Source organism: Lepidochelys kempii, chromosome 4 (genome assembly GCF_965140285.1).
Source record: "Lepidochelys kempii isolate rLepKem1 chromosome 4, rLepKem1.hap1, whole genome shotgun sequence".
NCBI classification, from domain to species: domain Eukaryota; kingdom Metazoa; phylum Chordata; order Testudines; family Cheloniidae; genus Lepidochelys; species Lepidochelys kempii.
Window position 1 is genome coordinate 12,817,231 of NC_136383.1, and position 21,786 is coordinate 12,839,016.

General features: G+C 44.6%; 1 protein-coding gene across 2 annotated transcripts in view; it reads left to right on the top strand.

Moving 5' to 3' along the window:
- The window catches only part of PPEF2 (protein phosphatase with EF-hand domain 2), a 39,282-nt gene that overhangs the window by 15,072 nt on the left and 2,424 nt on the right, over window positions 1–21,786 (top strand). For both annotated transcript variants that reach the window (XM_073340418.2, XM_073340422.2), the window contains 12 exons: window positions 800–975; window positions 11,827–11,941; window positions 12,944–12,990; window positions 13,957–14,123; window positions 14,213–14,249; window positions 14,343–14,492; window positions 15,811–16,161; window positions 16,574–16,759; window positions 17,516–17,658; window positions 18,496–18,602; window positions 19,058–19,221; window positions 20,264–20,351. In XM_073340418.2, coding sequence (XP_073196519.1) covers window positions 800–975; window positions 11,827–11,941; window positions 12,944–12,990; window positions 13,957–14,123; window positions 14,213–14,249; window positions 14,343–14,492; window positions 15,811–16,161; window positions 16,574–16,759; window positions 17,516–17,658; window positions 18,496–18,602; window positions 19,058–19,221; window positions 20,264–20,351 — 1,731 coding nt within the window. The remainder of the gene's footprint in view (window positions 1–799; window positions 976–11,826; window positions 11,942–12,943; window positions 12,991–13,956; window positions 14,124–14,212; window positions 14,250–14,342; window positions 14,493–15,810; window positions 16,162–16,573; window positions 16,760–17,515; window positions 17,659–18,495; window positions 18,603–19,057; window positions 19,222–20,263; window positions 20,352–21,786) is intronic.

A 21,786-nucleotide genomic window follows, 5' to 3' on the forward strand; every position in this document is an offset into this window, starting at 1 on the left:
AAGATCTGGATACAGAAGAGTAAAATACATTGACTATTATATCAAAATTAATAACACAAGAGACGCTGCCCTTGTTATACCATTCATTTTCACATTTAATTCTGGTGAGAAAAAACACAAAAAATTCACCACAGACTGGCTGCACCAAAATGCTGCAGAAATCATGAGGGCTTTTAGAAATGCTTGCCACAGAGCATACTGGGCCTTGCCTACATCTAGTCAGAGTCACATCTAGAGCTGCATGGAAATGTTTTGTTGAAATATTTTTTTTCTGTGGGAAATCCCATTTTTGTCAAGATTGAAACATTTAAAAAAAACATGTTGATTTCAGTGAAAATTCCTGTGGAGAGAATTTTTTTATTTTTATTTTTCAAAATTTGAAAATAATTTCATTTTGGAAAATGTCCACGTTTCTTTCAGATGTCTGAATTTCATTTTGGAATTTCAAAACGAAAAGTTTCCAAAAGCTCAGAGTTTTCAGAATGTCTGTTTTATGGGAAATTTCAAAAATAGTTGTTTTCGTTTTGCATCGGAATGAAAAGAAATTTCAAAATGTCAAAATTTCCTCCATGCAGCAAATTCTGAGTTTTGACCAGGTTGAGTTCCCTCCTCTCCTCCTAATGCAGACACAGTCTAGTTTCTAACTTGATTATGTGCTTTGGAATCAAGCCTAAAACATTGAGAGGAGCCTACTGCAGGGTTTTTCTCCAATACCCCTCCAGCCTGATGATCTTTAGCAAGTCATTGAAATTACACATTGGGCCCGAATACCCTTTTTTTTTTTTTAAACTCCACCCAGGGGACTTCATTAGCCGCATGTTGACGGAGGAAGAAAGCTACAAAGACACAGAGCTGGAAAAACTCTGCGACTATGAATCTGTAGAGGTGCCAGATTCCTACACTGGACCCCATCTCTCCTTCCCACTGCTGCCTGATCATGCAACTGCCTTACTCGAAGCTTTCAAACAGAAACAAGTAAGTACTCCCAAAGGGGGATTGTAGTGGTTCCCTCTCATTGCACTGCCATGGAGGTGGGGTGGTAGAAGGATAATTCTAGGGGGTTGTCCGCCTCTTTTTTTCCAAACACGTGGTCAGGAATATGAAGAGGAAATTTTTGAGAACATCACCTTCTTTTGCTTCACGGGCCCACAGAATCTACATTTGATTATTCTGGAGGCTACTGACCAAAAAGGTGAACAGAATGTTAGGAACTATTAGGAAAGGAATAGAAAATCAGACAGAAAATATCACATTGCCACTATATAAATCCATGGTGCACCGACTTCTGGAGTACTGTGTCCAGTTTTGGTCACCCCAGCTCAAAAAGGATGTAGTGGAAGTGAAAGGTTCAGAGAAGGGCAACAAAAATGATTAAGGGTATGGAGCAGCTTCCAATTAAGGAGAGATGAAATAGATTAGAGCCGCTCAGCTTGGAAAGGAGATGGCTAACGGGGGATATGTTAGAGGTCTATAAAATCATGATTGGTGTGGAAAAATAACAAGTGTTATTTACCCTTTCAGAGTACAGAAACCAGGGGGTACCCAATGAAATTAATAGGCAGCCGATATAATACAAACAAGAGGAATTACCTTTTCACAGCGCATACAAGTGTAGAACCCGTTGCCATGGGAGGTTGTGATGGCCAAAAGTATAATTGGGATAAAAAAATAATCAGTCTAAGTTCATGGATCATCAGTGGCTATCGGCCAAGATAGACAAGGATGTAACCCCATGCTCAGGGTGACCCGAAACCTCTGACTGCCAGAAGGTGAGAAAAGACTGGGTGGATCTCTCCAAAATTGCTCTGTTGTTTACCCTCCCCTTGAAGCCCTGATACTGGCCACTGTCATAGACATGATACTGGGCTAGATGGACCATTGGTCTGACCCAGTATGGCCGTCCTTATATTCTTACGTTCAAATTTTTGACGGGTGTAAATGGGCACTGCTCAGTTAAAATCAATAGAGTTGGATCCATTGACACCTGTAGAGACTTTGGCCTTACATATTTATCCCTGTTTGAACGGGGAGGTGAGCATCTGTTTACCAGTGAAGCCCTCTGTCAACTGATCTAGGAGCAGCTTTGAAGGGAAATCCATTCCCCTTGGCTGGAAGATGGAAGCTGTTATGCTTATAAGAAGCACCCAGGATCTTTTTCAGGGGGAAGGCAATATGCCATGTTTATTGAAGATACAAGAATTAGCATATGCTTTCAGTCACCCCCCCCCCCACACACACACACACACTGTCCCGCCAGTCGATGTTATAGTTACCAGTCTAGAGTCCGGATCAATCTAGTGGCCAGCTTCGTTGATCACTGATAGGGAGGAGCTGGGTTCCGTTGGTCGTGATACAATGCTCTGGGGAAGTCTTGGCAGGACAAAACCAAAGTTTCATGGCAAGGCCCCTGATTATATAGTGATTTTTTTTCATTGGGACCAATGAGTTTTGCGCCGTCATGCTGTAATAAATTGTTGTTTGACGAGTGCTCATTTTCCTAAATTGTCCTTCTCATCCTTTGTCTTATTCTTTCATCAAGTCTCTCAGGGAGTTACCCCTTGCTGGTTTTGATCAAAGCTATATTGTCACCGTTGATAGGTGCCTGTCTTATCTTTAGAGTCGTCAATCTGCCCTCCTCTGACATTTCGGTTGGGGTGTGTTGCAGCCTCCTGGCGCCCTTGCATCTGTCTTCGGTTCCTCCCTAGAATATCTGGTTCGGTGATGGCCTTCACATTTCTCTCTTAACACCCATTCCTCATTCACACACAACACCAGAATTAATTTACACAGAACATTTTGAACAGGAACATCAAGTTGCAATGCAAAAGAAAAACAATCATTGCATTCTTTTTCTTATTTTAAAATGCTAAACTTACAACAAATTGGTGACCCTCAAAGGCCAGTTACTGCCTTGAAATCAGCCCAGACACTGATTCTGGCTGATGCATCTCTACCAATGGCCCATTAGGCCATTCTTTTCTGCTAGTCAAAAAGCTGGCTGGCAGGATATGGTCAAATCATACATCAGTACATTTAATACATACTACATTATTAATCTTTGTCCTTCATTCTAAATTATACAAAATACAAACATAAAATCCTACTACTACATGTCCCCCTTTTGACCTCTCAAGAATAATTCTTGAGTGAGTCATATTTTATACAACTGTTTCATAGCAATATACTGAGAGTCAATTTGAGCTTGTGGTTGTAATTTAAAAAACATTCTTTTTGTCCAACAGCACATACAACATATTCCTAGCAAGCAAACACAGGACAATATTAACACAACTAGTAATGGGTGAAACAGACCATATGCCCTTAGAAGTCAGGGACCAGCCAGTAAAAACATTTTACCGGTGATAGCCTGTCAGTTCTTTTTCAGACCTAGCAATTTTTAGCATTTCTCCATTTGCATGTAATATTTGAATGACACGCTTCCCTATATCCCTCTGTGTTTACTGTAAAAACGGAGTCACCTTTGTTTCTGACAACAAGCAATCAGTTAGATCGTGCCAATCCAGGCCAAGGGTAACAGAGAAATTAACCGGAGCGGCAGTTATAGTGCTCTGTGCTGCTTCTATCTTTGGTAAATAGTACGTATGATTATAGTATATAATATATGGGCATTATATATATTGGGCTAGTATATAATATATGGGCATTACGTCTACATTCATTCCCTGAGGGTTGGCTAATACTTGCATCCTCCCAGAATACTGTTTCCCAGGATGTAACACATACACATTATTTGTTGTATAAAACACGCCACGTTTTCTAGTTTGTCCCATACGCATGTTCCCAAGCATGTGTCCTTGCTGCATGGTTCTGTGGTGACAGGTAGGGACAAGCACACCCATTTCTGAGGGCTCCACTCCATACACCCTCGGGTGTCCAAAAATTACTTCTCTTTCCCAGCCCACTGACACATAACCTGGGGTAGCCAAAAGGATCCCATTGTCAATTTTGGGAGCGGGCTCACTTTCTATATTTCTGTCTCCACAGACTGTGCGTGAGCAATTTTTACAATAATTTCACCTAATAACAAATCAGACTTAACCGTGCTGGAAACATATTGCATCCGTTCATGTTTGTAGGTGTCAAACAAGGACCTCTTCCATTGTTTTAAAAGATGCGTTAATACCTGTACATTCCCAGATATTACCCAAAATAGTTCATGTTCAAGTGATGCTAAACTAAGAATTTGCATCTCAGTACATCCTATGGCCAAGGCAGTTTTATTCCCTACTTCTATTTGTTGTTTATACAGCAGCCGGGAGGTGGTGGTCAACCACCCCCACATATTCCATGTTGCTTTTAGGTTTCCCAGGCCTATTTGTACCAAGTCCACAGTCATATCTGCCTGCTTGTGAATGAGACTATCTTGCAGTTGTGGCAAGGAACTTAACTTATTCTTAGTTATCTCCAGGTCTACAGTATTAATAATTCCTGCTCCAAAACCACCTCCTCCTAATATGGTGTCTACGACATCTCGTTTTGCTCAGCCATTGGGGTGTTGATGTGTTTTTATCCAGGCCTTTAGAATAGGAAGGGAGTAGGGTGAACATTTGGGTTCCAATTTAAACACGTTCAGCTGAGTCCAATCCATACCAATTTTCATTTTTACTAATTGTGGATTTAACAAGACTTTTACTGGATCACACTGAGTCACAAACAATTCTGGTTTCTTTATCTTAATCGGGGTACCTCTTTCAAAGGCATAGTCCCTGGTCCAGGTTCTGATGCGTGTGTCCGGGAACCATAGGCTCAGTTTACTACGGGGTATTGGACAGTATCCCACAATAACTCTTAGTATTGTCCCTGTCTTAACAGGCTTATCTCATTGATATGGTAATCGTGGGTAGCTGGAATGCCAGTTGTTATCCCCATAAGGACCTTCTATTTTAATCCCTATTTCCCAGTGATTTGGTATTCCTGTGGTGTTTATAAGGTAAACCTTAAATCCCACTTCCCCTTCCCAGAGATTATACATAGGTATTTCCTTAGGGTTTTAAGAGTTGGCTAGTGTTTTTATCATACCATTCCTTGAGGATCACAGGTAGGAATCCATGATTGGTTGGCAGGGAGGGAATTATTCCTTAAAGATTGGTTTATGAGCAGGGCTGCATCTTCTCCCATGATTGCTCTAATTATCTGGGCACTAAAAGTTCCCAGAAGCAGGTAAAGCCAGACCTTACACTGGAGTCTCATTTTCTGTGGATTAAAATTCTGATGGTTAAGCAGCACCTCGTGCTAAGGTTCCGGGATGTTCTTTTCTGCAAAGAATTCAAACATAATTATTTATGTAAACAGTTTAATTTGTGAAACATGGACCCATTTCAGTTTTCCATCTTTTTCAATGCGGTATACCAATGGGCGAAGGCAGTCCACTATGGAGTAAGGGCCTATCCATTCTCATTCCAGTGAGTGACCCCTTTTCCCCATTTTAAGGTACATGACTTGGTCCCGTTTCCCACAGGGCTGCCTTTGTGGGCCTCTGTTTCTGAATTTTGTTGTTCATGTGTCTGATGGCCTGATTAACCCTATACTGGAGGGTGGTTTTATCTTCTTGTAACTGTTTGAGCCATTGAAAATAATCATGCTGAGTTATATTAGAGCTCTCTTCTTGACCTTGTACTAGGTAACTAGGATCAATCATTAGGCCCATTGGATGTCCAAACAGAATTTGAAAGGGTTGAATTTTTGTCCTTAGTCTATTACTGCTGCGGATGGCAGCCAAAATCAGAGGCTGTTTGTCCGGCCAGTCTTTTCCTGTGTGATTTACTACCTTCTGCAGTGCTTCCTTAATAGTAAAAAAAAAAAAAAAAAAAAAAGAAAGGGAGGACTTGTGGCACCTTAGAGACTAACAAATTTATTTGAGCATAAGCTTTCTTGAGCCTATGTAGCTGTAGCTCACGAAAGCTGATACTCAAATAAATTTGTTAGTCTCTAAGGTGCCACAAGTCCTCCTTTTCTTTTTTGGGGGGGATACAGACTAACACGGCTGCTACTCTAAAACCTTCCTTAATAGTGCGGTGCGGTTCATGCACTCGACTTGGCCTGAGGACTGAGGCCAATATGGTATATGGAGCTTTTGTTTAGTTCCCAAGGCTTGTATCATTGTTGTAAAGATTTCTCCTACAAAGGCTCCCCCACTGTCAGAATCTATCATTTCAGGGGTGCCATATCTACATACTACCTCATTAAACAACTTTTTGGCCACCACCCTGGTGCTGTTATTTTTAGTGGGAAATGCCTCCACCCATCCTGAAAAGGAATCCGTTATTACCAATAAGTACTGGAATCCTTCCTTCCTCCTTGGCAATTTGTCAATAAAATCAATTTGAACCCTGTGCCACGGCCCGAGCCTTCGTTGCTGCATCCTGGGTTGCCAGTGCAGAGGATGAGCCTTGTCCTGAGCACATAGCACACAATTTCGCACCCATGTTTTAACATCATCTTCCACACACTCCCATTCTGCTGCTTGCTTTAACCTTCTGCTCATTCATGCATAAACTGATGGGTTACATTAAGTAACTCCCGTCTTTCTGTTTTTCCTGGAACTCAGTTAGGGCGGTCTGTAGTGCCATCTGTTGGCTCAGATGTGTCAGCACAGACATTCCTTTTCTGACCTTTGGTTACAACTGCTGAGTCGTGTTGTCGGGCTATTATATCTACCCTATTATTCCAGGTGGCCTCCATACCCGTTCCTTTACTGTGTGCCTTTACATGTCGCACCTTTAACTGTTTAGGGTTCTTTGTTACCCACTGGTAAATCCATTTCCATTCCTCTGAATATGCAATATCCTTTCCATCTGCTGCTTTCTACCCGTTCCTATACCAATCATGTATCCAGAACTGTATCCCCTTAATTCAAAAATCACTGTCAGCATAAATATACATGGGCCATGGGGAATTTTCATATTGCCTTAAAACCTGATAAATTGCATGGAGCTCGGTATGCTGAAACAATCCATTGTCTAAATGTCCCTGATAGCTCACCTTACCTGATCACTCTTGTTACAGTGTGTATGGTAACACCCAATGTTTCATGTTCTCTGTGTATATAAATCTCCCCACTGTATTTTCCACTGAATGCATCCAATGAAGTGAGCTATAGCTCACAAAAGCTTATGCTCAAATAAATTGGTTAGTCTCTAAGGTGCCACAAGTCGTCCTTTTCTTTTTGCGGATACAGACTAACACGGCTGCTACTCTGATTCCTCTTCTAACTTAATGGCAGAGTATTTTACACATCTTTTCCCTTTTACTACCATTGCACTCCCGTCAGTAAGCCAGACGTGCTTTTCTTTACTCACGGGATCTAATTCTTCCAGTGTGGGTGCCTCTACCAAGGCAATTCTTTGCTCCAGAGTGACCTCTGGACATTCATATTGGTTCCCTTTTTCAATTAGGGCATGTTAGCATGTCTGGCTTGGATACCGTTTCTGTGGTCACCCCTCTATTAACTAAAATAAGCGTCCACTGGGCCATTTGGGTGTTTGAGACTTTACCTCCCATCAATCTCCATGACAAAATGTACTTGAGAGGAGTGTGGGTGCTTTGGATAGTAATAGGGGTCGTTCCTGTGAGGGGCTCAAAAGATTGTACTGCTCTGACGGCTGCTAGACACTCTCATTCACAGGGGTCAAAATTTATTTCTGCTCCTTGTAATTTCCAGGATTCATATGCTACCGGCACTAGCTTTCCCTCTTAGTTGTTTTGTAATAGTGCGGCAGCCAAGGGCATGTTATTGGCTGTCAAACGAATAACAGAAGGCTGTGATTCATCAGGGAAACGCAGGGCTGGGGCTGTGAGAGCCTTCGGTTCTAGCAGGCTCAAAGCGGAGTCCTGCTCTTTTCCCCATTCCCATTTTGTCTTTTTCTTTAGCAGTTTCCACAATGGGTGAGTTATTTCAGCATATTTATAAATGTGTGGTCTAAGAAAATTGAATCTTCCTAGCAGAACTCTTAAAAGAGTGGGTGTCGGTAGGGGCCGGCATTTCCACCAGTGCCCTTACCTTCCTCTGATCTACTTGTCTCCCTTCTTGTTCAATGACTATGCCCAGGTATGTAACCTGAGGTGGCATCAACTGAGCAAGCCTTGTCTGAGGATACTTTGAACCCTGTTTCCTGAATTAGTGCCAAAACTTTTTCCGTTAGTGTTTGAGTTTGCACCTCAGTTTCCCCAAATATCAAAATATCATCTACATATGAAAACACAAAAGACCTTTCTTGTGGACTCAACTGGTCTAGCATAGCCACAACGTGCCAATGGGCAATAGCCAGGCTGTTGTGATATCGCTGGGGCAACCGACAAAAGGTCCATTGTTGCTCCTTTATTGTAAAGACAAACCCATCTTGTGAGCCCGGGTGTAGGGGTATGGCAATGAAACAGTTGGCCAGATCAATAACTGAGAAATATTTAGATGTGGCTAGCACTTTTTGCTTGACCTGTGTCATATCAGTCACAATAGGGACCATAGGAATGACTCCCTTATTGATTCTTCCATAATCAATTGTTAGACGCCAGGATTGACCGTCTGCCTTTAGCAACGGCCACACAGGGGAGTTAAAGCATGAATTCATTTTTCGAATGACCCCCTGTTGTTCTAATTCTTGGATGGTTTGCACCAATCGCGCCTCTGCCTCTCTCGGGTAGGAGTTTTGTTTTTGGGGAGGCACACATTCCCCAACAATCTTAACACAAGCATTCATTTTACCGCAATCTGTTTTCTTTTGAGTCCATACTGAGGGAAATTTCTAACTTCCAAAGAGTACCTCTAGGCATATTAATCACCCCATTGTTTTTGAACAGCCAGTCAGATCCCAGAATAATTTCATCAACCATATCAGGAGTTTGGATCAAATCCCCTAATGTCTCAAACCCTTGCACCGAAAAGGGGACTTGGGTCCATTCTCACCCGAGACTAGGTTTCCCTTGAAAGGATTTCAAAGCTACCTGTTTTAATCTTTTTTTTCTGCTTTTGGGGTTGTTTTGATTAAGGATACAGCAACTCCTGTATCTATTACAGCTAGTGTAGGGGTACATCCACCCTGCTGAACATAGGTGGATGTGGTCATCCCCTGGGATCCCAGGAGATCGTGCCTATGAACCTCCATCTCTGTGCCCCTACGGGGGTTGGGGGGTTTCCTCATTCAGAGGGCCCCTCTATTCTTGCCCCGGAAAAGGGAGTGGGTCCGGGAAGCATTACAGTGAGGAAGGAGGGCGTGGTGCACTAGGAGTTACGCTAGCCACCTCTTTTGGTGGGGTTTTCAACCTCATGGCTTCCATGACTAGTTCTAGTGTAGGGGCCCTGTTCCACTGTTCTCGGTTTGCCCTGTCCGGCGAACCTCATTTTCCGTGTGCCCACGTCCTTCATTTGATTGCTGGGAGGAAGCTGTCTGATATTACCGCAGGTCTGGATATAACCGATCTCCTTGTCGCCCCCAGTTTCCCCATCCACGGGATTGTCCTCTAGTATATCTTCCTCAGGACCCCGTGATTCCCTTTGTGATGCGCTCATTGGTGTATGTAACTGCTGGTTCTAATGCAGCTACCTAGGCAGCACTTTCTTTTTTTTTATAGTGGGCTGTGGTCCCGAATGGGTAGTTATTTGTTGGACCAAGCCTCTTAGTTCCCCTAGGGTAGCTGGGCCACCCTCTTGCCAAATTCCAAGTCTCCCGGAGTAGTAGGGGGTTAGGGAAGCAGCAGTCTCTTAAGGATTGTACACTGAATGCCACTGTATCCAGTGCTGTGGCGTTGCCCAACGGTGTTAAGCCAGCCATTATCTGCATCAGACCCCATCGGGTTAAATAATTCTGGGGGTCTTCAAGGGGCTCTTGGGTTGTGGCTACGGCTTGTGCTATGAAATTGTGCCTGCCTATTTGCTCTCCAAAAAGTCCCATTACAGTCAATATGTTGCTGTTCTCGTCGACTCTAATCCTGTCTAGGACCCTCCGAATCTCTGAAGCCGTGCAGCCGCCCACCAAGCGGCAGACTTCAGTGGCGTTCAGCTCTTCCCTTCTGGCGAGCAAAAACGCATTAGAACAGCATCTGGAGAAACTGTCCTTTTTAACGGGTCCCGGACGATCAGCCATGGCTTTTAGGTCAGTGGCTGATACAGGGACAGTGGTGATAGTTGTATTTCCCCCTCCCTCTGCGGGGGTTGTGACTATAGTTCGTCGTATGGCTGCAATAGGGTTTTGTTTGAAAGGTTCCAATCCCTGGGGCTCATCCCATATATCTCCATTCCAAGCTTCACTAGGGTCCCATTCTCGCTCCCAGTCGGGGATCTCGCCGTATTGGGCTTGGTCCCATTCTCCTGCCAGCACAGCTGTTGCTTGGCAGGTGGCAAACCCCAGTTTTGTTTGGAGACATTTAATAATAGATTCTCAGCGGTTGTGATTGGCAGAGGCCCTACCTTGTTCTAACGTTAGTTTCTTTACCATTTCCTGTAAAACCTGATTCTCTTTTTGTATTTTCTCTTTTTCTTCTAGCTGTTCCGCTGATCCCTTCTCTTTTATTTTAGCTTCTCTTAGGGTATCTTGGAGAATGTCTAACTGGCTTTATTTTCATTCTGAGTCAGAATGAAAACAAATTTAAAACCCCCCAAATTTCCTGTAATACAGAAAGTCCAGTTCCCGACCAGCTCAGTTAACAAGGTGGTGGCTCCTTGCATAATAGCAGTTCTCTGAGACGTTCTCCTTCAAGAACAGTGCTGTTAAAAAAAAAAAAAGAGAGAGAGAGAGAGACCTCTGGTGTCTCTACAAAGGCTTGGCTAGACAAACCGTCTGTGCACTAAGTATCCATGTGGTGCTGCTGCTGTACATTCAAAGTCCCATAATGAACTTTGGTCTCCTCCACTTTGGAACAGGGGTAGGTCAGTGCTCACTAGGTGAGCAGGCAGGGTTCACTTGGACAATTAGTGCGCAGCAGGGCAGTGTGAGGTGGATTTACAACCCAGCTTGCCACGCACTAACTGTTCGTCAAGATGTGCCCTTAGTTCAGCAGCATTAAAGAAATCCTCGATACGTGTGCTTCACCTGGACACAAGGCAACGCAAAGTCGCACTTTCTGCGGGGAAGACTAAAAATAAGAAACGCCTGGAGGAGACTCTTTTCCTACCTGGAATATCTGGGCTGTGGCTGTCTGGAAGAGAGGCAGCAAGGTCTAGTGGATAGTGCACTGGACTGGGAGCCAGGAGTCCTGAGTTCTATTGCCAGCTCTGTCACCAGACTGGCATGTGACCTTGGGCGAGTCACTTCCCTTCTCTGTTGCTGTTTCCTGTCTCAGCCTGCGTCTGTCTTATCTGTTTAGTTTGTAAGCTCTTCCTGGCAGGGAGTGTCTCTTCGGTGTACGTACCATGCTAGCACAACAGGGTCCTGATCTCTGTTGGAGCTTGTAGGTGGTAACAGGTAACCACTAAAACAGCTGCCCTTGTCCTGTGCCACAACACACTAACTCTCGCTGTCTCTCGGCAGGCCAGATTTTCAAACACGTTCAGGCCGCAGCAGCTCCCATTGCTCTCAGTGAAAGGCGCTGTTCAAAATCTGGCCCCTAGCATACTCCCACATAGAAGAATTGCAGCTAGTCCTTCCTAACTTGGCTACTGCTATCTCAGCTGGGCTGGCCCATGTACACAGTCCAGGTCTCCTTTCCCCCGGACCGCTCCTGGACACCTTGTTACTAGCAGTAACGTGTTAGGTGGCCCTTTCCATTTGGAAGTACCATACTAATAGCTTGCCCAAGCCCGTTTGCCTCTGCTCCCTGAACACTGTCATGTGGTGAACTTCCCACTCTAATTCCCTTGATTTCTCCCAGTAGCAGCTCCACGCTCATTATGTCTTAAAACTCCTGCACGAGACCAGGAGACATCTCATGCAGCTGCCAAACATCAACCATGTCTCCACCTGCTACAGCGAGGAGATCACTGTCTGCGGTAAGAGCGCTCAAAGGGAAACCCCCTCGAACATCCAGAACTAGCAGCCACACATGTGGATGGTGATTGTTCTTAAATGCAAAACAGTGTAGGCCAAATCCTGCTCTGTAATAGGTGTGTGACCCCAGTATGTGCATAACAGAGCAGGATCCGGTGCTGTTACTTGTGATGGTGTAGCTTCAAAATGGTATCGCTGTGTCTCTGTATACAGTGGGAAATCAGGTTGGGTGTCAAAGCTCACCTTTACCTGCTGCATTCAAGTCAAATCAAACCTAACCGTTAGAGGGCCTGAGTCTCCATACTGACTAGGCTTTGCTCAGCATCGGGAGCTTTGTCAGCTGTATTCTTTCCCTATTTTAGATCAGTTCAGCCGCTGGAATATAAATAGAACTGCCCTGAGACTTGGCCATGCACATTGTGGTCAGTGAATCTAGTGATGCTAGTATTCAGGCTGCTATAGCTCTGCTGTAACAGGAGAAGTTGTGGAAGGGAAGGGGGCTTGGGTGGGGGTGCTCCACGAGAGCAGTTCGGGGGAATCCAAACCATAAAACCCAGTTAATCATTAAGGAGAATGAACAAGGCTTGTGATGCATCCTTAAGAATTAGCTGCTTTATTGAATAGACCCAGTTTTGCCATTAGTGTCTGTAGAAGTAACTAAAGGCAGAGCGTCTTTAGTTAGTGTAACTGGGCACAGGAATTGCCCATGGGAGACTTGTGTATGTGGATGGGAGTGCAATGCATGGTAAGTAGCAGCAAACAGTAATAGATGCTTCTGTGGGACTAGGTGGAGATTTTATTTTTTTAATGATTCGACCTCTTTTGGACCCCTTTTTCTGACGACAACATCTAGTGGGTCCGGGGACACGGAAAGCAGCTTTGATTTATGGAAAGCGATTTAATGGCCGTCCCTTTTGTTAAGCGACAGCATGAACAGCTTTGCTTTGTTAAATGTCAGGGAGGAGGAAAGCATGCCCTGAAATGAATGTCTTTTCATGTGTTAGGAGACTTGCATGGCCGGCTGGATGACTTGTTTCTGATATTTTACAAGGTATGTACTGTGCTTTGCTAAGAGTCACACTGGCCCATCCTGCGGCCTTTACTCATGGGAGCAGTCCCACCGATTGCAGTGGGGAGTATTCTCCAGCATCAAGCTCTCAAAGCTGCCTTCTCACGTTCAGCTCAGTTGGTTTGGAAATGGCTTCCCTAAACAAAAGCTTATCCCTGGTTGTTGTTTAAATCTGTTATTACAGCTATTGTTCTAGTTGTACATTTTTTCCAAGGGTTAATAGTCAATTTTTTAAAGCTAGAAGACAACACCTGACTGTTTTCTTACCACTTGTTTGTATCCCTACATGTAAAGTGATAGGAGGCTGCAGAGCAGATACTGGCCAAGACGCTCAGGTGGGGTAAATGGTTGTAGAAGTCAATGGAACTGCAGCCATTTGGATCACCAGAGGAGTCAGCCAATCGAATTACCAGCTTCCTTCTGCCTAATCCTTTACAGTACAGTTAGCATTATACTGGGTGAAATCCTGGCCTTAGAAAAGTCAAGGGGAGTTTTGTCATTAACATCAGTGGGGCAGGAATTTCACCATAGGGCACAATGACTAGATGACAGTACTGATTCTTTTTAGTTGCTGACGTGTATGATAAAAAGAACAGGAGGACTTGTGGCACCTTAGAGACTAACCAATTTATTTGAGCATAAGCTTTCGTGAGCTACAGCTCACTTCATCGGATGCAATCCGATGAAGTGAGCTGTAGCTCACGAAAGCTTATGCTCAAATAAATTGGTTAGTCTCTAAGGTGCCACAAGTACTCCTTCTCTTTTTGCGAATCCAGACTAACACAGCTGCTACTCTGAAACCTGTGTATGATAAAGATGCTGTGAATCAGAGGAGCTGGAACATGGATATATGTATGGGTGGCAGTGCGGAGGACGCAGGGAGGGCGGGATTTGCCGTCTGTCCCCTTCTCGCCCTGTGGCATTTGACTGTATTTCTTGTTTGTGTAGAATGGCCTTCCCTCCCCGGAGAAGTCCTATGTGTTCAACGGGGACTTTGTGGACCGAGGCAAACAGTCCATTGAGATCTTGATCATTCTCTTTGCCTTTCTCTTGGTGTACCCGAAGGAGGTTCATCTGAACCGCGGAAACCACGAGGACCACATGGTCAATTTACGGTATGGGCGTGGACTGCGGCTGGGTATTGGAGTGTACTGTGCTTGTTATTAAATGGCTACTCAAAATCGTCTCTTCTGTTTCCATCTAGCTATGGTTTCACGAAGGAGGTCATGCAAAAATACAAGGTAGATTTGCTTTGAAATCTCACACGTTCTTTTCTGTGTCTGGCACACACTTCCTGGTGCTTCACCTCCTCCTTCCTGCTCTTGTCTTTCTAGGTGCATGGGAAGAAAATTCTCAAGATGCTCCAGAATGTCTTTTGCTGGCTGCCACTGGCCACCATAATCGATCAGAAAGTCCTGATTCTACACGGCGGGGTGTCTGACGTGACTGACCTGGTGCTGCTGGCCAAAATCCCAAGGCACAAGGTACATCTTCTTTGTGGACTCCTTGAAATACAAAGGCACCGCTGGTTTGTGATTGTGAGAGCTTGTTTATCTCTGGTATCCTGGCCAGAGAGAATAAAAACCCAGAGAATGGCTTTGTAGTGGAAGCATGTTTAGATCCCAGCTTGAAACGGACTGATTTGACTTAACTGAGTGTGTGCACTAGATGTAAAGGGGAGGAGAATAGAATAGCTTCTGGGTTTCTTTTCAGTGGGAAGAACGTAGTTTCGGTCCTGGGTTGTGATGGATTTTGATGTAGTTAAATGGATTGGCTGAGGCAGGCTCTGTGATCCAAAGGGAGTCAGTAATAAGGGTTAGGACTCTGTCCCCTTGCTCATGGATTGTTTCCCTCGGTAGCACTGGTCCCCTTGCTCTGCACCCCCTGGCTTGTAATTCCTTTTTCAACACTGGGCTTGAGGATGGTCTGGTGTGGGTAAGGCACTACAGGGTGACTCAGGAAATGGGGGTTCTAGTCCTGGCTCTGCCCTAGGCAGATTCTGGAGTGACCTTACGCGGGTTACTTTCTCTCTGTGTGCCATGCTTCACCGCACTTCCCTACTGTGCAGGGGTTTGGGGAGGGCACATTTTCTTCTGAGGGATCCTGCTGTGATAACACCCACAAGATCTCTCCCTATAACCCGACGCCCAGCCAACCCACTCTCAGCTGCTGAAACTCTCTGTAAGCTCCCTTGTAGCTTTCCACATCCCCTCCAGGAATGACAGGAATCCCTGATCCCCCGCCTCCTTTAATCACTAAACTCTCCTTTTACCTTCCTAAAATCAAGTATCTTTTGCTTGTCCTGCTGCCAGCCCTTTCCACTTTCAGCTAGTTCGATTTCTGTCCGGGTACTGACATGGATCTCTTGATCATAGGATCTTAGTACCTCATAAGCATGTAAGGATTTTATCATCACATCACCCCTGTTCAACAGTGAGGCACTGCCCTCATTTTACAGATGGGGAAACTGAGGCACAGGGGGGTGGGGTGACTTGCCCAAGGTCACCCAGCAGGCAGTGGCAAAGCTGGGAATAGAATCCTGTCTCCACTAGACCATCCTTCCCAGCAGCACTAGCTTGGTTACATCCTACTTTGCACAGGACTCCACAATAGCTAGGGCCAGACCAGTAAGAGAGTATGATTAATCCCAATTTGACAGAGGGGGAAACTGAGGCCAGGAGTGCTGCATGACTTGGCCAAAGCCACAAAGGTGGTGTTTGTGTTGGAGCCAAGGTCAGAACTTGGGAGCTCCTGGCCCCCAGTCTGGTGCCCAGACCCACCCCTCTCTCTCTTTTCTTTCAGTTTGTTTCTGTGTTAAGGGGCAAAAAGAGAAAAGAGAAGAGTAGACACATGGACTCCAAAGCGATAAATGGCGAGAGCCCTGTGGGCGTTGATCCTCCGAGGAGCAGTTCGTTCCTTGGCTCATGCCTCCAGTCTGAGCTAGCTAGCGCTGCGAGCTCGGCCAGCAGGGCGGAGCTCTCCCAGTGGGTCCGGCAGATGGTCCAAGAGGAGCTGGAGAAGTGCCGCAAGCAGGTGGGGTTCGATGAGACTCCAGGGGACAAGGAGCTCACCTGTGTCAGCTCCGTCACCATGACCAAGTCAGAGCTGGAGTCCTGTGAAACAAGCGAGTCTAGCCAAGAAGAGTGGAAGCAGGTGAGTTCAACCTTGTTTCATTTGTCTTAGAGAAGACCGCACTAAGAATAATGTAACTTTTGAGGGAAATTAAAGTCCTGGGAACTCTTCTTCTCCCTTTAATACATTGTCGCTAGTTTATTTGTCTCTTTGGGGCAGAGACCATCTTCTTGTTCTGTGTATGTACAGTGCCTGGCACAGTGGAGTTCTGGTTCATCATGGGCTCCTAGGTGTTATGGCTATTATAATAATAATACAGAGCATGGTTGTGTGTTGCCGCACCATGGTATTGGAAATATCTCAGTATTCCCCAGTGCTTAGAGGAAATGATACCTGTGGAATCTCAGATGCTCTGGTGTGTGCAGTGTTGGTAAATGTTGGCATTGCAGCGGCAACCACTGTACAGAGTCGTCATGTATGTTTGATCTCTCAGATTGTAGATATATTGTGGAGTGACCCTATGCCTCAGGAGGGTTGTAAAATGAATACGGTGCGAGGAGGCGGCTGCTACTTTGGACCTGATGTGACAGAGAAGATTCTCCAGAAGCACAGTCTGCAGTTCCTGATCCGCTCTCATGAGTGCAAACAGGAAGGCTATGAGTTCTGCCACAATCGAAAGGTAGCTGGATAGGCCAATGCTAATGGGTCAGAGTTCAGAGTATTGGAGTGCATTTCCGTACTATCACTTTGGGCTTCTTTTGAGTTTTGCTTTAACTCTGAATTTCTTGGAGTCTAATGTTGATAGCTGTTGTTGATAACTACTGGACAAAATGCCTGTATGGTTTTTACCCTGAAGTTACTGATACGTGCTTTCCACCTTAAGTCACTTTCTGGCCTGGGAATCTTGAACTAAATTACACTCCAGATGGATCTGACCCGCAGACGCTGCCCCTGCACACAGACCAAGCATTGAAAGGTGCTGTACTTAGCAAAATGGAATCCTATCTCCTTCGTTGCATAATTACCCCTGGGGCTTCCAAACAGATGTTCTGTTCAAAACTGCTTGCAATGATGCCAGGTTTGAAAACCGCAACTGTGTTTAACGAGCAGACACAGGACCAAATTCTGCTCTGAGATACACTAGTGTAAATCCAGAGTGACTTCACTGACTTCAGCAGAGTTAGTCTGGATTCATAGATGTAGGAGAGGAGAATGTTGCCAAGAGAAGTCAGTAAAATGACGGAAGTCTGGGGATGGTGTCCAGTGACTTTAGCCATGCACACAGAGAACATGTATCGTTTTCATTCTTCCCTTCCCAAACATTCTCCTAGAATTTCCTTTCCCCAAACAAGTTATACTCCTTGATCCGAGCTCCGATTGGTAAATGTGGATTATCTGTGTGTATTGTAAATGACTGTCCTTTTTTTTCATTTAGGTACTGACCATATTTTCCGCTTCAAACTATTACGAGATTGGCAGTAACAGAGGAGCCTATGTGAAACTGGGGCCGGACCTGATCCCTCATTTTGTGCAGTATCAAGCTAACAAGACAGCCCATACATTAACTATGAGACAAAGGCAAGACTTTCTAGTTTAGTGTTAGAAATGGCACAAAAATACAAGGCTGTTATAGTGTTAGCCAAGCTATTAAGAGATGCACTTTGGATCATCAAATTCCGCTTTAGGATTAAACCAGAATTGAGATTGATTAATCCAAAACCCCAGATATGAACATTCCTGACGTTTTGAGAAAGTTTGGATCTTGATTAATCAAGACTGGGTGTCTTTCTAAAAGATGTGCTTTAATACAAACAGAAGTTATGTGCTTGGTACAGGAATTACTGGGTGAAGTTCTATGTGTTATGCAGAAGATGATCATAAACTCTTAATCTTTGGTCCATTTCCAGTCTTACACTTTATATTGAAAAGGGAACTCTTGCCATTTACAAACTATCTAGAAGTTTGACTCGATCACTTCAGAAGCTGATCATCCAGCATGTTATAGGTGGCTGATCTCATCTGAACAACCGAAACAAATGCGGACAAACCAAACCTTTGTCGGTGAATTAGGAATAACACGTGTGTCTATTCCTGGGGCCAAGCGAGGCTTCTGAACCAATTTTAGCAGGGTCCTGAACTAGTTATGTGGGATGGTGGTGGGGCGTTTTGTAGCACTGGTCATAGTGCCGTGATTCGTGTTGGGATGAGTTACACCAAAGCTACGTGGCAGGGTAACTTGTGTAAGCTGGTGTTGCAGTTTGGTTTTAACTTGCCTGCAACAAATGCTCTACACTCATGTGAGACAAGGGTTTGTCCAGGGCATGCGTGAATGGTCCAGCAGGGGCAGATGCTCTTTATCTCGCTCTCAAGCGATGAGCTTTTTTAAAATGTCTGGCTCTCTTCTGCTTCTTCTAGGATCAGCAGAGTGGAGGAGTCAGCCTTTCGCGCGCTCAGGGAAAAGCTCTTTGCTCACACATCAGACCTCATCTGTGCATTTAAGAGCTACGACCAGGATGGAACTGGTAAGACTAAGCAAAGAAAGAGCTTCCTGTGCACTGGTAGGCAGTGGACAGGGCACCAGGCGGGTTTCCCTGGTGTAATGGAGCAGACTGTCTATGGCAGCTGTACAGCACTGGTTGGCAATGGGCTCAAAGGGGCATAAAGCAAGAGTGGGAAAACTTGGGCCTTGGTGTCCAGGTTGCTGCTGCCTGTGACCTTTGGAAACTTTGCTCTTAGGACAGGGAAAGATACCATATCTCTGCCTGTAGTGACATCCTCTCAGCCTCAGATCAGCTGATCTAGCTGCACCTTGACTGGAGGAATGTCACTCTAGTGCAGAGCTGTAGGAGTGAAAATAAGGCTTGTTGAGGTCCCATGTAGTCCGTGGACGATATAACCAACAGGATTACTAAATAAGCAACGCCGTTCTTCAGCCTCCGGTTCCCAAGGTGCTTTCACGAGTGTCCCTTTCAAACAGGAACCATCACACTGAGTGACTGGGCAACTGCAGTAGAGTCAGTCTTGCATTTCGGACTGCCCTGGCGGATGCTGAGGCCGCAACTGGTGCGCGGCACTGCAGGGGGCCTGCTGGAGTACAGATCCTGGCTGGATGACTTAACTGTGGAACAACGGAGCAAAGAGGTAACTAACAGTGCAGCCATTCCTCAAAGCACGGTAGAAGGCTTGGACAATGAAGCCCACTTGACCACCAAACTGACAGGGCCTGCAGATCCCATGCTGATGAGTGCATGAATATGCTAGGAAAGGCTAGGAGAAATTCTTCCTGTAGGCCCTCATCCAAACCCCACTGAAATCGATGGGAAGATGCCCACTGAGTGTTCAGTAGGCATTAGATCAGGCCAATGAGCATTTTATTCAAGTAGTTAATAATTATATATTTATTTCTATTCCTTAAACACCAGCAAGTTAATCCCTTAATCCTCACAACAATCCTGTGAGGTAGGTAGGGACCAAACCTTTTTGTTCAGGGTAGGAGCGGATTTGTGTTCCTTTTATTAGCTTTTTTTTTTTTGTTAGGGTTCTTTTCATGCCACAGGAAGCCACTTAGGGGGCCAAAAATTAGAAAAGAAAAACAACACTAGAACTGGGGACCCAACTGGCATATTTAGATCCAGATTTGGAATAAGCCATAAAATTAGAGGTGTGAAAACCTAGCCCCTTGCGAAATTCAGGCCTGGATCCCGGTTTGAATTTAGAGTTGCTGAAGTTCAGGGCTTTTCAGATCCCAGTTGTAGTGATGTGGCTCTGAGACATTGTGTTTACGTGTTGCTGGATTTAGGAATGGCTCACCTCCAATTACTAAGATCGTAACTGTAGTGTAATCAGATATCTCAACGCAAACCCACTTGCACCTTACAATACTGTTAAGTGCTTGTAGATGGGGGTCACACTGGGATGCAGAATCATACCCAGGAGAATCAAAATGTCAAGACAACTCCAAAAGATTTAGATCTGTCTACAGTTAAAGTATTTAGTAAGGGTTTCTAGATGTTTCAGTTTGCAGCACAAGGTAATGTGAAAGAGCGATTCTTTTCAGGTGTAGATGAATTGCTTTTATTTATGCAATACAACTCGAATCACTATTCAAAAGCCTGAAATCCCAGCCTATGCTAGGACTGGGTAGTAAGTTTTATCATAAAAGGAAATGTGTTATATCTTCCAGCACATACAGTCAAGCTTGCTAGAAGCCATTTATCGAAACAGATCCAACCTGGAGACCATCTTCAGGATCATAGATAGCGATCATTCAGGTAAGGATGTGTTTTCTTCCCTCCTGCCTCTCTATTTTGTTCCATCTCACTTTTGGGCTCACACTCATTGTATGTTAAACCTCAGAAACTGGAAGCAGTTTGATCAATGGTTAGAACAAGGTCCTTGGGAACCACAATGGCCCTGTGGTTCAGCTGAGGATGGGTCTAGTTCACTCTAACTGTGGATGAATCACTTCTTTGTGCTGTGAAAATGGGCTCATGTAGGACCTCAGTGCAAAAGTGATATTACCTCTGAGGATGACTCCGTAGTTAAGGTACCCTGTTGGGACCCAGGAGATCTGGGTTTTGTTCCCAGTTGTGCTACAGCTACCTTCTGTAATGGCAAATTACTTATGCACCATTAAAGACAACGGTAGTTTTGTCAATGATTTCCAGGAGTGTAGGATCGAGACCTTAAACCAGTCTGTGCATCAGTTTCCCATCTGTAAAATGGGGTTACTACCTGACAGGATCTTCTGAAACTTAATTCAGTAAATGATTGTAATACACTGAGAGCATCAGATGAAAAATGTGGTAGGCATGTAGAGTAATATGAAGTTATCCTGGATAAGTTCATTAGAAAAGAATAAGGTATGTGTAACTGTTTGAGGTTACATTTGATCTATCCCATTAGTTAATCCCTTGGGCGGAGTGGCCAGCTAGCCAGCATCAACAAAAATGGGTGAAGATGACCCTGCAGTATCAATCCCATTATCCCCAACCCCCCAGTAAACAGCCATTTTTTATGCTGTTAAAAAATTATCTGTAAGAGGGCACTGTATCTTCTCCCCTCACTCCTGGTGCATCTCAGCTGTTTAGAAAAAAGAAAAGGAGGACTTGTGGCACCTTAGAGACTAACCAATTTATTAGAGCATAAGCTTTCGTGAGCTACAGCTCACTTCTTCAGATGCATATCGTGGAAACTGCAGCAGGCTTTATATATACACAGAGAATATGAAACAATACCTATTCCCACCCCACTGTCCTGCTGGTAATAGCTTATCTAAAGTGATTTCCAGCACAAATCCAGGTTTTCTCACCCTCCACCCCCCCACACAAATTCACTCTCCTGCTGGTGATAGCCCATCCAAAGTGATAACTCTTTACACAATGTGCATGACAATTAAGCTGGGCTATTTCCTGCATAAATCCAGGTTCTCACATCCCCCCCACCCCCATACACACACAAACTCACTCTCCTGCTGGTAATAGCTCATCCAAACTGACCACTCTTCAAGTTAAAATCCAAGTTAAACCAGAACATCTGGGGGGGGGGGCGTAGGAAAAAACAAGAGGAAACAGGCTACCTTGCATAATGACTTAGCCACTCCAAGTCTCTATTTAAGCCTAAATTAATAGTATCCAATTTGCAAATGAATTCCAATTCAGCAGTTTCTCGCTGGAGTCTGGATTTGAAGTTTTTTTGTTTTAAGAT